Source organism: Tinamus guttatus, unplaced genomic scaffold (assembly GCF_059628265.1).
Source record: "Tinamus guttatus ecotype Peru unplaced genomic scaffold, ASM5962826v1 Tinamus_guttatus_pri_ptg000240l, whole genome shotgun sequence".
Classification (NCBI taxonomy): Eukaryota; Metazoa; Chordata; class Aves; order Tinamiformes; family Tinamidae; genus Tinamus; species Tinamus guttatus.
This window is the reverse complement of record NW_028288774.1, coordinates 9,381,236-9,395,467: the sequence shown is the minus strand read 5'-3', so window position 1 is coordinate 9,395,467 and position 14,232 is coordinate 9,381,236. Positions and strand designations below refer to the sequence as shown.

The following is a 14,232-nucleotide window of genomic DNA, read 5'->3' as shown; positions in this document are numbered from 1 at the left end:
GCAATTTCATACTATGATTTTTTCCTTTAAGTAAAATTCTATTTAACATTCAACATGAAGTCATTTTCCACTTTTCCATTAAAACAAACAAAAGAAAACACTGTTTTAATAAAAATACTCTCACTGCTCACCTGTCATGATGTATTATTAAGCTTATTGCCTCAAACAGCACAGCATTCTTGGCATTCGAGTGCTGCACTTTCTTAGATTTTGGTGGCTCCTGGGCTTTGTTAAGAATAGTTTCCAGGCATTCTGTGAGACGACCACGTACCGCAGGGTCTTCTGGAGAAGAACAAGCTGTTGGACAACTTCATTTCACTCGACACCCCAGCCCTTACTTTAGGCCTTCCACCCGCTAAACTTTCAGAAGAAGCTGAGGCAATATTTATGTGTTAAATAGCTCATCCTTCCCTAATGTACCTTTAACAGAGAAGTCTAAGCCACATTTCTACTTGGGCAAGAACAAAAGCCAAACCCTATCTGCGCTGTAATATACTTCAAGACTTTAATATCATCGATAACACTAAGCAATATTAAATACTCGCAACATAGACCTAGGTGTCTTAGAGTAGACTGTTAAATCAAAATGCTTCTTGCAGCCCAGTTGCAATAGTCATTTGAACAATCTGAAACACCTGAACAGCACAAGTTTTGATATCCACACCCTAAGACACTGTGATTACACTCCAAGTTGTATTGACACGCTACCAAAGTGGCTCTCTGGATATGATGCCCTGTGAGAGAGGTAACCACTGTTACAATTTGTGCATTACCTGGAGGTGGATAGCACTGTAACAGCCTCAGAAGTTTCACAGATAACCAAGGAGCAGGAACAAAGTAGTAAGTATAATCTTGAAGATCTGTTGATGCAGAGGTTACAATCTGTAAAATAAGCAGATAACACAGATGAAACTGCAGTAGCTGTTGAAGTGATTTGCAATTAATAGAGCACCCAGTCAAAGGAAGAGCACTGTAGATCATCTTTGACAGTGGCTTAGTTAAACATTACCAGTGGCATAGTTCTATAAGTAGGTTGGGTTCAAGTTTTCATACTGTCAGTACTCTGTCAAGTTCTCTGATCATATGAATTCAGTTCTACAGATATAGTAGTCTATTGAGTTTTCCCTATCCTCTCTCCTCTAATCATTCTGTGCTTTCACTAAAAATGAATATTATTTTAGAGTATTGTCATACCTTACTGACCACTGACAGATGATTACTGAATCCCTAAATATGAGAATTATTGATAGATTTAAGGTAGAGGGTTCAAATACCTCTCACTAACATTCACCAGTGATAAACAGTTTGCTTTTACAGGAAAGGTTTTTATACTTAGTGAAATGTGACAAGGATTACATTAGCAGAGAAACTACTTCATGCTCCCCTCCCCCAACACACATCTTTGACTACAGAGTAAGCACAAGTCTGGCATTAGCTTTGTTCAAAGACACTTCACCCAGTAGTTGATGCTGCATTTGAAACAGTTATTCATTTCCCCTAGAATTATCTTACTTCTAAGAAATAATTTAAAAAGTCTTCCTATCCAAGATGAAATTAAACTTCTCCAAAATATGTTTAATTTTGGATCTTAAAATGCATAAATTGAAGCTTAAAATTCATCTGTTAATTAATATCTTAAAAGGGTGGGTTTTCCCTCCCAGGTTTAACCATCTTCAAAAGATGACAAAAGCAAAAAAATAACACAAATTTTCCATCACAAACATGCTAACATGAGGGACTGGAGGGAGAAAATTCAATTTCTCACATGTAAAAAAAGTCTCATTGTTCCCTCCCTCAGCTGAACCTCATACATCCATTTACAGAATATTAAATTCTTGTAACTATTAATTTAGTAGCATCACAGGAATGAATAGGAAGACTGATTTTCTTTTATGTAATTTATATTAAACTAATTAAAAACTAAACTAAATTAAAAGCATTAAAAGTATTTTGGGGGGCTCCAGAATTAATGTTTGATCCAGTTACTCTTCAGTGTTACAGTAAGAAAACAAGGACAAAAGTCTCAGTTGCACTGTGGAGGTTCTTGCAGCAGTGACAGTGCCAGGAGCAGGTAAGACTCTGCTCAACTACAGACTTTTGGTGTAATCCTTATCTTCGCTACATACCAAAAGTTTGTGCAAGCTAATATGCTTTTCCATCACTGTAAGCCACAAATACTAAAATGGGCTACCTGAACTAGCTGTGTGTGTGTGTGTGTATATATACGTATATATCCATACCACCCACCCACCCACCCCCCCCCCCCCCCCACCCACCCACACACACAAAAGAGGAAGAGAAATTGAATGACTCTCCTTTTTAACAGAGGGTTAATCTGACCTCGAAAACTTAGTAAATAATCAACAGTAAACTACAGTGACCTAGACAGCTGGGTAAGTTAAACAATGAAGTATTATCAGGGTTAACATTAGACTTACTCTGCTTAATCTTGACACTGCCAAAGAGACTGAAGTTTTGAACTCTTCTGGGTTCTTCTGTGCCAAAGTAGTAATCAGACTTGTAGCTGCAGTAACCACACCCTGGAAAGAAGAACAAAGCCTATAGTTCAGTTTTGAAACAGCTTAAGATGGTCCTAATTAAAACCATCTTTCACTTGAAGTATTTCTAATATAGGAAAAAATAAATAAACAAACAAACACACAGCAGATCATCCAGGAAAGAATTCTGACAAATGGAGAGACAGAGAGATCTGTAAAATATATTTTATAAAATAAAATTACTATTTTTTAAATTTTACATATATGCTCACAATGTTTCATTTACTATTGCATATTTTATATATTTCACATTTGATATCACTACAGACTAGAGTACTCCCATTACTGTTTTGCAAGTCTAAATGTCTTTATATTTGTAAAGTAACTGGGGGATGGGGAAAAATAGGTTTTCTTATTAAGAACAACAGCCACTGGGTTTTTTTGAATGAACAGGATCAGGATCAGAATGACTGCTTGAAGACTGTATGACCATGAAGTCCAAGCACCGACAAAGCAGGCTTTGTATTTTCAATATAGCTCTAATCTTCAGAGGAGCCTGAAAATAGCTAACATTATACCTACACATATGATTTATGATCACAAGGCACAAGAATAATTTATTTAGAGCCAAAGCAAAGAAATAAAAGCTTATACATACTATCCCTATATTGACAAGTCTAATATAACAAGGCTCTATCAGAAAAAACACATACTAATTATGATAAGGACAACCTTCTTGCATCTCTAACCCCAATCTTGAAGAAAAAAGCCACCCACTAACTTACTTAAAAGATTCAAAAAATAATAAATTCATAATGCCTTTAACAGTTATTAAACTCTAAACAAAACAGGCACAAGAAACAGAAGTAAACTAACTTACCAAGTGCTGGTCATTGAGGAGATGTACCACCCTGGATGTCCAGTCTCCCATGGGGACAAGGTCAGGAGAAGTTCGATATAGACGCAGCAGGCATAACGCAGCACTCTGTTTCACACTATCCATAGTATCTCTGCAGCACACAATTATGTTTTCATTGGTATTAAAGTCACAGCAATACTCACAGGCCAGCCTTATGCTATACTTTTGCCCTACTGCAACATTCCCTGGTAATGGTTTAGCTTTCCAAGTACATGGAAACCAAAGCTAATTAACTAGATTCTATGTTAAGATTATTTGTTGTTCATAATTGTCAGCTAGGTTGTAAACTTGACTTGTCAAACCATTAAGTCTTGTATCCTCTGTAATGTATGTGGGAGTCTGCTCTTTACAATTGACATTTCACACCTCTTCATTAGAGCCGAAAGCTATTAGAGTCAGAAGTTCACTAGGCATCATAAACATAAGCTTCTTCTGAAGAGACTAAGGTCACACAGTTAAATTTCAATTTATGCTTGGGATCCTGGCATACAAACCTGAATCTCCAGAGTTAATCATTTCTCTAATATGCTGGACTGACTAAACAGCTTCAGGACCTTTGGCTAGCACCAAGTGGGCTAAGTATCACCTAGCACACTACCTACAGATCTTTCACTTTGCCATTCAAGCTGTTGACACTGCAATTGACGATTTTGAGAAGAGCATGCTAAAACCGTAACTCAGTAAACTCCCTTTCACAAAAAAGTTTTTTTTTTAAAAAAAAAAAAAAAAAAAAACCCTATTCTTTCAGTTACAATAGGTAGGAAGGTACACACCCCTAGTGCTGAAAGTTTTAAGAGCCAATTTATACAATTTATGCTCAGGTCACCACCAAATTCCACATCCCCCAGAACTGACAGGGACACTGCAGGAAAGGAAAGCAGTGAGCCTGACCGGGCCCCAGAACTTGTTTTCTTCAGACATACACTGCCACATCTATTGAGAAAGTGCAAGTTCTGGGATGGATTCTCCACCGTTTCATCCACTAGCCCAGATAGACAGCAAGCAACAAGTGCTGGTTGCTTACTTCTCTTTCTGGCCCATACTAAGTTTCAGCACTGCAAAACACAAATAACGTTCAAACTATACTTGTTATACACAAGGAATTAACAGAGATGTGGCAGCACAGTGGTACTATGTCGGTAGTGGCAAGATTCAGGCGAAACCCTTGACAACTCCTAGATATCACAGCCTTGCCTTTGTCCCCAGCTCAAATTATGTGCACATAAAGTCAGATTAAAGCTGCATAAAAAAAAAGTGCCTTTTCTTTTAAAAAAAAGTTCTCCAAGGTTTGACATTTAGAGCGTTAATACATTTATTATGCAACATATTACTTCATAACGTTAGTATCACATAACAGCCTATTGTAAAACAAAGATCCATACACACTTAAAACTATTGTAGTATTATGTGATTTGAATTGCTTTTAAGCTTTATGTTCCAAAACAAAATAGCCCTTGAGAGCACAGGTTTCACTATGTTTATTTAACTACATTTCTAAACATTTACGAAGCCTGTTTGAAGATATTTAATAAGAACAAGAGCAAGTTAAACCACAAGTAGCCAGTCATCATCTTTATGCAGAAATTGCTACCCTTACCTAGACAATTGAACACTGCTAGCAGAAGCAGCAATAATGCTCACCACACAAAGGATATTTGCCCACTTCTAATGAATGTCATGATCATTTGAATAGCTTCATTTTATAATGAGATTTGTAGTTTAAGCCTCTATATTTAGATCCCCTAATTGCCCCTCCTTACATCAGGAGAAGAAGAAAAAAGCAGGTGTTCATTGCTACACTTTTGAATGGAGGAGTGGGCGGGGGGGGAAGACTTAATTGTTACACAGAGCTACAAAAACTTATCTGAGATATTGACATAGTATTACTTTCCATGTTTTATTTATACTCTTGTGCATTAAAACCCACTCAGGAATGTCAGAGCGTCTGCTGTTTTTTTCATTATAAGACACAGGGTTGGACACATCCAAGTGCAGATGAAGCTGCTCCTGATGAATTGAATACCTTAAAAGGTTTAACAATGTTGTATTTGAAGGAGGCATCTCATACCTACCCAGCTACAAGTATTTTTGGAATTTCTCCAGCAAATGCTTCCGCCATCTCCCGGCTACCCACGTTAGCGATACAGTGCAGAGCTAGCCCCATGAAGGTGGGGTTGCGGCTGGCCAGATCGTTCTTGATCGCGTTGTTTATTAAGCGAATCAGCTCACTGTTAGAGTTCACTAGTACAGAGATGAAAAGGTACCCCTGTGATTCAGAAAAAGGAAAGGAAAATTGATTTTAGTTCACTTAGTTTGTGTTTTCCTCTAATGCCATAAATAATTCTTCGAGCACATACAGATCTTCTGTAGTATTAGAGGGATGGGGAGAAATAGTTATACACCACAGTAAAGGCTAAAAAGAACAGAAGGAAGTGCAAGTGCATATAGTTTAGGGTTTCCCACGTTCATCACTTTTTAGTGAAAAAAGATACAAGGCCTGCAGATCACAGTCTGCTTCAGCATTTATTCAGTAATATAATTTCTCAAGAATGGGATAATCAAATGGGAAGCAAATCAAGCATTGACTTACTATTCAGAAATCATTGGACCACATCTGTCTGATAAAGATAACTTCTCTGGGAAGATTTAAGGGGATATTTAACAGCTACTTGCCTTATTCTGGTTCAATTCATAGCTAGCCACTATACAAAAAACTCGCGCTGGAACTCATACTTGCACTACAGTTTGTTAGCAGGAGCTAGCATATTTCCTTAAATGGCTTCCTATGAAGCCTGAAGTTCTACCTGAACACTGCAGTCAGGGCAAGTTCCTAATAAGTAATTTTTAGGCAGAATATATGTTTTAGCTATTACAATAATTCACTTGGGCAGTGCAGGAACACAGTCTCTCGAGTCATTTAGTAGAACAAGAATCCCTCTGTACAAACAGGTGCTGTTTTTGAGCCCAAGCTAAGATCCAAAACAAACTTGTTGCAAGGAAAATTTGAGGGTGGAGTTAAATACAGACTATACAGCTGAGGGAGGATATTAGACAGTATGCCTTGTCTTTCATACAGCTGGTGTTTACTCACTATTTGTTTTTCTGTGTATCTATTAGAACTGAGCAGATTTACAGCCTCCATGTGACCAAAGTCAATGTCATGCCCCAGGAGAAAGATGAAAAGCAGCTTGCAGACATATTTTTTCTTACTGTAGCCATCCAGAGCCTTGTCACCTAGAAAGCAAGGAAAGAAAGAGTAATTAAGCCTCTGTTGTTCCTATATTTCATGTACCCTTCTGAGGCCTGAGGCCTGTCCCCCTGCAAAGATAAACAGTTTCACTGAAGTACTTCAGCATGTCTTCAAGAAGGTAAAAAGATCTACTTAGTGATGATGACTGACATTTGATTCACTATGTACAAAGTGGCATTCAGAGAAAAAAAAACATTGAGAGTTCCACTTAACTAAAGTCATTGTATTTTATATAACATTACTCTTAACTTTCACTTACTGTTAATTGAATGTTAAGTGTACTCTTGTGTTTTTATAATGTGCAAAGTACTATCCCACATGTATAAGTATAGGATGGTGGCAAAACCATCATCTCAGTGGAAAGGTAATTTACAAAACTATAGAGGGAATGACTGTGGTAAATAAATTGTGGAAAATCTACTTAATACTCATGGAAAATGACTACAAGTATTTGCACCCTTTTGTGCTAAACATTAAAGTTATCATAAACCATCACTAGAAACAGTCAGACAAGTCAAGTAACTTGCCACTTGGAGTTAAAAGAATTGCATATACATATACATTTATATATATATATTTGTGGAACACATGTAGCTCATAGCACAAAAGAGCACCAGTAAATCAAAAAGTCCAAATTCTTCAGTCAGCGAAGAAAATTAGTGTAGACGCTGCTGCACACACACACTCCTTAGCTTCTGCATTTGGGGTCCAGAAATAACTGATCTGTCAAATCAGTGTGCACTCCTCAGTGACAGGCCAGTTCAGGCAGCATAGTATTGTTTAACATGAAGCTTAAACAAAGTATCTTCAAGTCTTTGCCTTTATTAAAAATAAAAAATAAAAAATAAAAAAAAAAGCTCCAAGCTCTTTTCCCTTCCCCCCCCCACCTTCTTTTTTCATCTCTGATATATGAAGTAGACAGCTAAATATACAGTAAAGAAGCTTAACAGCACAGAGGTCTCCCCTTCTTCCACTCCAGCCACTGGTGGGGAAGCAGGTATCTATTAGCTCCTATTGATAATCAATTCAGTGTGAAAGACTAAGAGAAAGGTTAAGAGAAACCCCGCCACTACAAGTTAAACTTAAAAGGTTTTGAAGGAACAAAGACTAACTTAAATGCTACATGTTAAATCCAGTAATGTTAGTGAGTTAGGAGAAAGCACACTGGCACACTGAAGCAGATGATGTTTATGTCTACAGTCTGCAATTACATCACTTTTAGGAGGCTGCTTTCTCTTTTCAGCCTCTAGATTTCAAGTCGCCATTTTTTCTACATGTATAACAAAGAGGAACTTTAGCACATGAATTCAGAAATTTAATACAGTGATCTTAAACATTTGAGTCGTTAAACAGTAGTTGATCTTGATAAATACATAAATTTGTATATATTATTTTCAACTGGCATGGACAGCAGTTGCCAACAGAAAGCTTTGCACAGCATAAAAGCAACTTCAATGTAAAAATCAACCTTCAGACCTATGCCATGGAAGCCCGAACATGCTACTCAAATATTTTATGTGGATACAGGAAGCAGTGTTACTACAGTAATTATGCTGCTAAAGTCCCGCTACACAGGATATGCTGACATCCATCTTTGCACAAGACTGCCTAAAACCAGTTTTCTTTCAGTTTGCTGAGATAAGGCTATTTTCCTGATGAGTCAGTAGCAAAAAGAATCTGGAGAGTTTGCTTTATTGGACATATGAATTAATATGAGCAGAAACAGGGTAAAACATTCAGATTAGGGAAAAACACTACATTTTTTTTCTAATTTGGAACCAGCATGATCGAAGGAAAAAAATATGCAAGGGAGGTTCTGCCATTTCCACTGTGATCTTCAAGCTATGGCTTGAGTAACGAAGGAAAAAGGCACTCCACAATTTTAAAAGGGAACCTACAGGGGAGATACACACACACACACACACACATATAGGATGGTTATACCATCTTTCCAGTAAAGTAGAAATCAACAGCAGCTGCTTTCTTCCCATAACATCATGGTAGATGTACAATTTCATGCAGCTCAAGAACACCTCCTTTGCTTAGAAGAGGCAAAAAAAATAAGATGTGAGAGAGTGCAAGTTAGCAAGACTGAGTTATTATATTTTTCAGTTGTTGACTTAAGCTTTCCAACAGCTCTGTCTCCTTTAAGTCTCCTTTAGGAAAAGAAAGAATGAATGAGTAAAGTGACAGTTAGTGACAAGCCATTTGCTTTCACTGATTAAAGAAATGGGAGTTGCTGGATACCTCTATCAAATTTTATTACAGAAGGGGACACTAAAGCTGTAAGCAGGGTAGCCTGGGTTCCTTTAGCAAGCCAGATCCATGCAATTGAGGACTTGCTATCAAGTTTAGTATCATTAATATCACTTGTTGCTTCTCTCAAAAGAGATGTGTAGCAGGCAGATGCACTAAAAGGTGTCAGAAAGTAGCTTGACGCTTACCTCAGGACAAGCAAAAAAAAAAAAAAAAAAAAAAAGGAAAAAAAAACCACACACACACAGTTTCAAAGAGGGGAGTTGACAGCATACATTTTCAGCTGATCCATAGAATTCACATTTATAGACTGCCTTCTCTCATTTTACTGAATTGCTCATCTGCTGACTTCCTGAAATCACAAGGGAACAGACAGTATAGGACAAAGCAACCTAACCGCTTAAAGAAAAGCGTGAGCAGATCAAACTATGTATGTTGTGAACTGCAGTGACTTTAACAAAAAAAAAAAAAAAAGTATTTGTCAGTTTGCCAATTCTTTTTTCTCATCAGGTTCAGGAACTAGGTATTTAAAGTTTCATATACTTAAAAGATATCTAAGATCTAAGGACCTTGCTAATCTGAACTCTAATACCACTTACCTGAAGCATCTTTGATAGAAACTATCAACCAAACAATCAAGCTCAAAGCACACTGCCATCTCTACATGGGAGGGACATAGGCTTTTGAAAGCAGATGCTTTGAAGTATTTTTTCTGTTCTTAAGGAAAGGACTTTTCAAGTACTGATTTTACAGTTCTGTTCTTTATTTTTCCGTCATAGTCTAGCAAACCGCCTCCTCCCCACCCCCAGGATGGCAACCTGAAGGTTCACTTTAACAGGCAAACTTACAAACTAAGCCAAATAACAAGCACTAGTTCACTCTAAAACTTTTATCTCTCAACAAGAATAAAACATACTCACTTCACTATCTTTTTTGTATATCATTTGTTTAGCTGCATTTGAAAAGTCAGCTTTACAGTAACCGAAGTCTCTCTGTATATTACAAGGTGCTGTAAAAAAGCTTTGCTTTCCATTTGTTATGCGGGTTTCATGCTTAACTAATCAGTCCTACTCTCTCCCAGGTAGCATTTATACAGGGTTCTATTTGAAATGTTACTAACAAGTCGTGCCACTTAAGTATGTGGTTTAAAAACATACAAAGAAAGACAAAACACCCACAGCTTTTCCCAAGAAGACATCTTGACAATATTTTGCTTATTCTATGCTGTCTATTGTAATACACGATTACTTTTAGCTTGGCTCATTTTTAAGTTTTTGTGAACATTTTCCAACAGCGCACATCAAGTCAGCAGAAACAGGAAGGCTCGGAAGAAGAGTCAGCAGCTTTTCGAGTACTACAAGCACATGGCAGACTACTTCCTCTCCTTGGAGAGCCTGCCAGGCTTTTTCAGAGGGGTGGGGGAAGGCAAAGAGACTCTGAGCAGCAGATCAGCTAATAGTGCTTTTACAAATTAAAACAGAGATATTACTTCCACATTTCTGTGGATCACCTTATCTACCAAAGATTTGCGATTTGTTTGATAAGAGGTCTGTAAACACTGCAGGAATTCACACCGGAATTTCTCAGGCAGCCCTCCAAAAAGGAAGAAATAAAGCACCAACATTACTAAACTTTTCAGCCTCCAAGCAGTACCTCTCACTCTAGCTTAGTCCATAAGCAGAAAAGCATTTTAATCTAATTAAGTATTCTTTAAAAAGAAAGAGAAAACAAAAAACACCCTACTGTACAGCTCGCTACCAACTAGAGTCTAGCCTCACTAGCCCCCACACAGTTAATTGTTCCTCAAAGACATATATATATCTTCTGCTTTAGAACTCCAGTAGATTGGGCAATATCATTAAATGTTTGTGTTCAAAACACTTCTTTCCTGGGTTAAGTTGTACAGTTTTAGACAGTACAACTTAGTTGTACAGTTTAGACTATATTCATTCATGCAAGTGTCAGTCTAGTGCAATACTGACCGAAGACCTACTTGTAGCTTAGCAGCTAACAAAAATACTAAATTGCCTTTTTACAACTATCTACATCTTTTGAGGAATGAGGAAAACTGTTTTTTCTCCATAAAAGTGCAATTCTGTCCAAGCCTTCTAAGTGAAAAATTGACGATCTGTGGCTGAAAACCCATACATGGACCATAAATTATTATTTAGCTACCACACTGCCTCCATTAAAACAGAATATTGCTAGAGCAGCTGCATCTCAGCTGTTTAAGACTAGTTCTGTTTGTAATAGTTTGCTCTGTGAATGAAGACGTGCTTTGCTTTCACATATTTAAGACAAATGGAAGACAACCTGACAGTCACCTGCTCACTAACTTGCCAGAGTAATTTTAAATCTAATTGGTGAAAGATTCACTATGCAGGATGGCAGGAAAGCAACTCACTGTTGCACAGCTTTGGTTTGAGAGAGAGATTTACAGACTTATTTTGAAACTTCTTACAAGGGGTTACTTTCGAATAATAGAGGAGTCTTGCTCAAGGTTGGCAAAACAGGTGAGCCAGAGGCAAACTAGCAGACATTATTAGTTGACAGAGGGTTATTTTTCTTGCATAACTAAAAACTGCCAAGATACACTACCATATCTTAAATGCAGCAGCTACTTTTTAAGCCTAAACATATCACCTAAACAGAAGAAAATTAAGCTCTTATGCCAGATCTGGAAAACACAAGAAGCCTGCATCAAGCAAAAAACAAGAACTCCACTGTCTGCAGAATCAGTATATATTTTGTGTACTATTTCATTACTACACAAATAATACTTCGAGATATCAAAATAAAAAGCAATCAATACATCATTTACTTTTCCCTCAAGATGCTAAGTGGTCTCCTTTACAAATGAATCAATACTCTGAGGTCCAGACTTTTACTTTGGCTCAAGAATTGGAGAAGGAAAGCAAAACAAACAAATAAAAACAAAAAAAGGGCATTCTATGATACATACAGCTTACAGTCTAAAGATCTAAATGAAAACAGAATGTTTTTCCTGGGCTTAATTCTTAATTCCAAAACTTCTGAGGTATTATTCCATTGTACTTTTTCCTTCCTGTTACATTCATCTTGTTTCAGTTTTCACAGCAGTATTTGAACCAACAGTCAAGGACACCAACCTCAGTGATAAGGTTTTCTCATACTAAAACAAAAGATAAAGTGATTTTATGTAGTATATTCCTTCTGAGTGAGAGTGCAGAAGCCAAATGCAAGTCCGAGGCATTCCACATTCCACCAGTTCAAGAAAAGTATTGCCTTTTTTGCAACCCCATCCCAGTCTGCTGGGTACAAGGGTAAATAGGAGCTTCCTCACACATGATGTGGGCAACAGACCTGCTACCCACCTCCAAAAGACTTGCCTGAAAAAAATCAAAACAAAAAATACTTTACCTTTGTAAGAGCGTCAGAATACATCTTGGGAACCGTGTTGGGTTTGGGCATGTTGCAAATGAGCATGCTGAAAAATTATAAAAGCCCAAAGGAAGGAAATGATGGTATACAAATCTCTTACGTTGTTTCTTAAGAATCTAACACATTTGTGACAAAAGGTGAAATTACCAACTTCGGTTCTTATAGTTGCCTCTTTTCCTAATTACAGAAGTACAGCCAGTTCTACAGTCAAATCTTGAGACAGGCAACTAACACAGCTAAGAGGGCCCCACTATTTCCTCCATAACTAGTTAGCAAGGCACTCTATCTCAAAATCCTGATCAAATATTTGACTTTTAAGATGCTTTTTTTTTAAAAAAAAAAAAAAAAAAAAAAAGTAGAGTTACATAAAGAGTAACTGCATTAACTGAACATTCTCCACTTAGGAGTAAAACTAAAACATATATATTTCCACATTGCCTTTCTCCAAGAAAGCATACCACACAGCATACCAGCCCCACAGAGCTTCTGCAAAGGACAGATAACCACTATCACCTCCCTACACTCTAAAGGCCAAACCAGTTACATAAGCTATCCAAACTCTGTTTTTTCTCCAAACACATGCTGTTTGTATTTATTTTTCTTCCAAATACATGAACTTATTGTCCTCACAGTTAAGTGAGGGCTTTCACCTGAATTTCATGCACAGTACATAAGAGCAAGAACAACTTCAGGGAAGGCTTAGTCATAAGCCTCACTCAGCCTGTCACTCAGATTACGGGTTAAGCACAGTAAAAGTTACATTTATTCCGAATTATTTAAATTGGCTTACTGTGGTACACACAAGGTACTCAAGCTGAAGTTGTTACATTTCTTTTAAGGAAAGTAACTCCACTAAACTGCCCATTTCATGGCTGTACACAGCTGAAGCTTCCTATGATTATTTCTTCCCTGCCTCATAATTAATCACAGAAGCAGAATTAATCCTTTTTATATAAAAAAGGTTTTGTATGTAAGTCATGAAATACCTTGCAAAGCACTTAGCAACAACACAATTTTATGAATTGCACCATCAGCGGTGTTTAATTTATGAATATTCAGTTATACAATACAGCTACAGAACTACCTAAGTGAACCAGAGAAGCCTGCTTCAGTGAGCTAAGAACTACAGTACTGCCTATTTTTTTCTACAGTTTGTAGCATACCAACTTAGACAGTTTTAGAGATATTCACACAAGAGAACAGAGAAGACTAGCTTAACTATGTTACACAGTCTTTTTATAGGCGATAAGAGTAGGCCTTTAAATATGATGGCACACCCTTTACAGGACAAGGCTCAAAGAATGACAGATTTCAACAAATACCGAATTGCTTGTCACTGTTAGTGATCCTCTCATACTACTTACAGCACATTACTAGTAAAGGCACTGAAAGCATTACTATTTTTTCCCTTAAGGCTTTATTGACTGCTGCAGCACACACATAATTCACCGATTCACTTATTTCTATCGTACTCTTGCAAGCTTACAGAAACATGAAGTGTCGTGGGTGTGGATGGAAGGTCAAAAAAAAAAAAAAAAAAAGAGAGAAGTGGATGAAGTTTCATTTCAGCTATGACAAGTGTAGGCCATTTTTTTTCCCCCTCTTAGAATGGTTTGCTTTCCTATGGTTGACAGAGGTCTAAATCCAGTTGCCCATTTTAAATTTGCAGAAAAACACAATTAGAGCTTTTCAGAGTCAGGTGCAAGGGCGAGGAGGTAGTTTAGAAGTAGCTAGTATCTTCCTGTCTATGATCTGAAGAACAGAATCTGACTACAGTACACATTGTTTGGATTCTGACTTGCAAGAATATAGCCCAGCTAGTCTGAGCCATTAGGAACTTTTCTGCTATTAGTTATTACATTCATGACAGCATGTTTAACTCCAACCGA

At 37.2% G+C, this 14,232-nt stretch overlaps 1 protein-coding gene across 4 annotated transcripts in view; it reads right to left on the bottom strand.

The window, feature by feature from the left end:
- Positions 1-14,232, bottom strand: part of AP2A2 (adaptor related protein complex 2 subunit alpha 2) — a 44,028-nt gene that overhangs the window by 16,132 nt on the left and 13,664 nt on the right. For 2 of the 4 annotated variants that reach the window (XM_088525800.1, XM_088525802.1), the window contains exons 3-8: positions 6,509-6,651; positions 5,490-5,683; positions 3,379-3,508; positions 2,439-2,540; positions 774-882; positions 132-282 (exon numbers count right to left, since the gene is read on the bottom strand). In XM_088525800.1, coding sequence (XP_088381926.1) covers positions 132-282; positions 774-882; positions 2,439-2,540; positions 3,379-3,508; positions 5,490-5,683; positions 6,509-6,651 — 829 coding nt within the window. The remainder of the gene's footprint in view (positions 1-131; positions 283-773; positions 883-2,438; positions 2,541-3,378; positions 3,509-5,489; positions 5,684-6,508; positions 6,652-14,232) is intronic. The other 2 variants (XM_088525801.1, XM_088525803.1) reach the window with 1 other exon arrangement.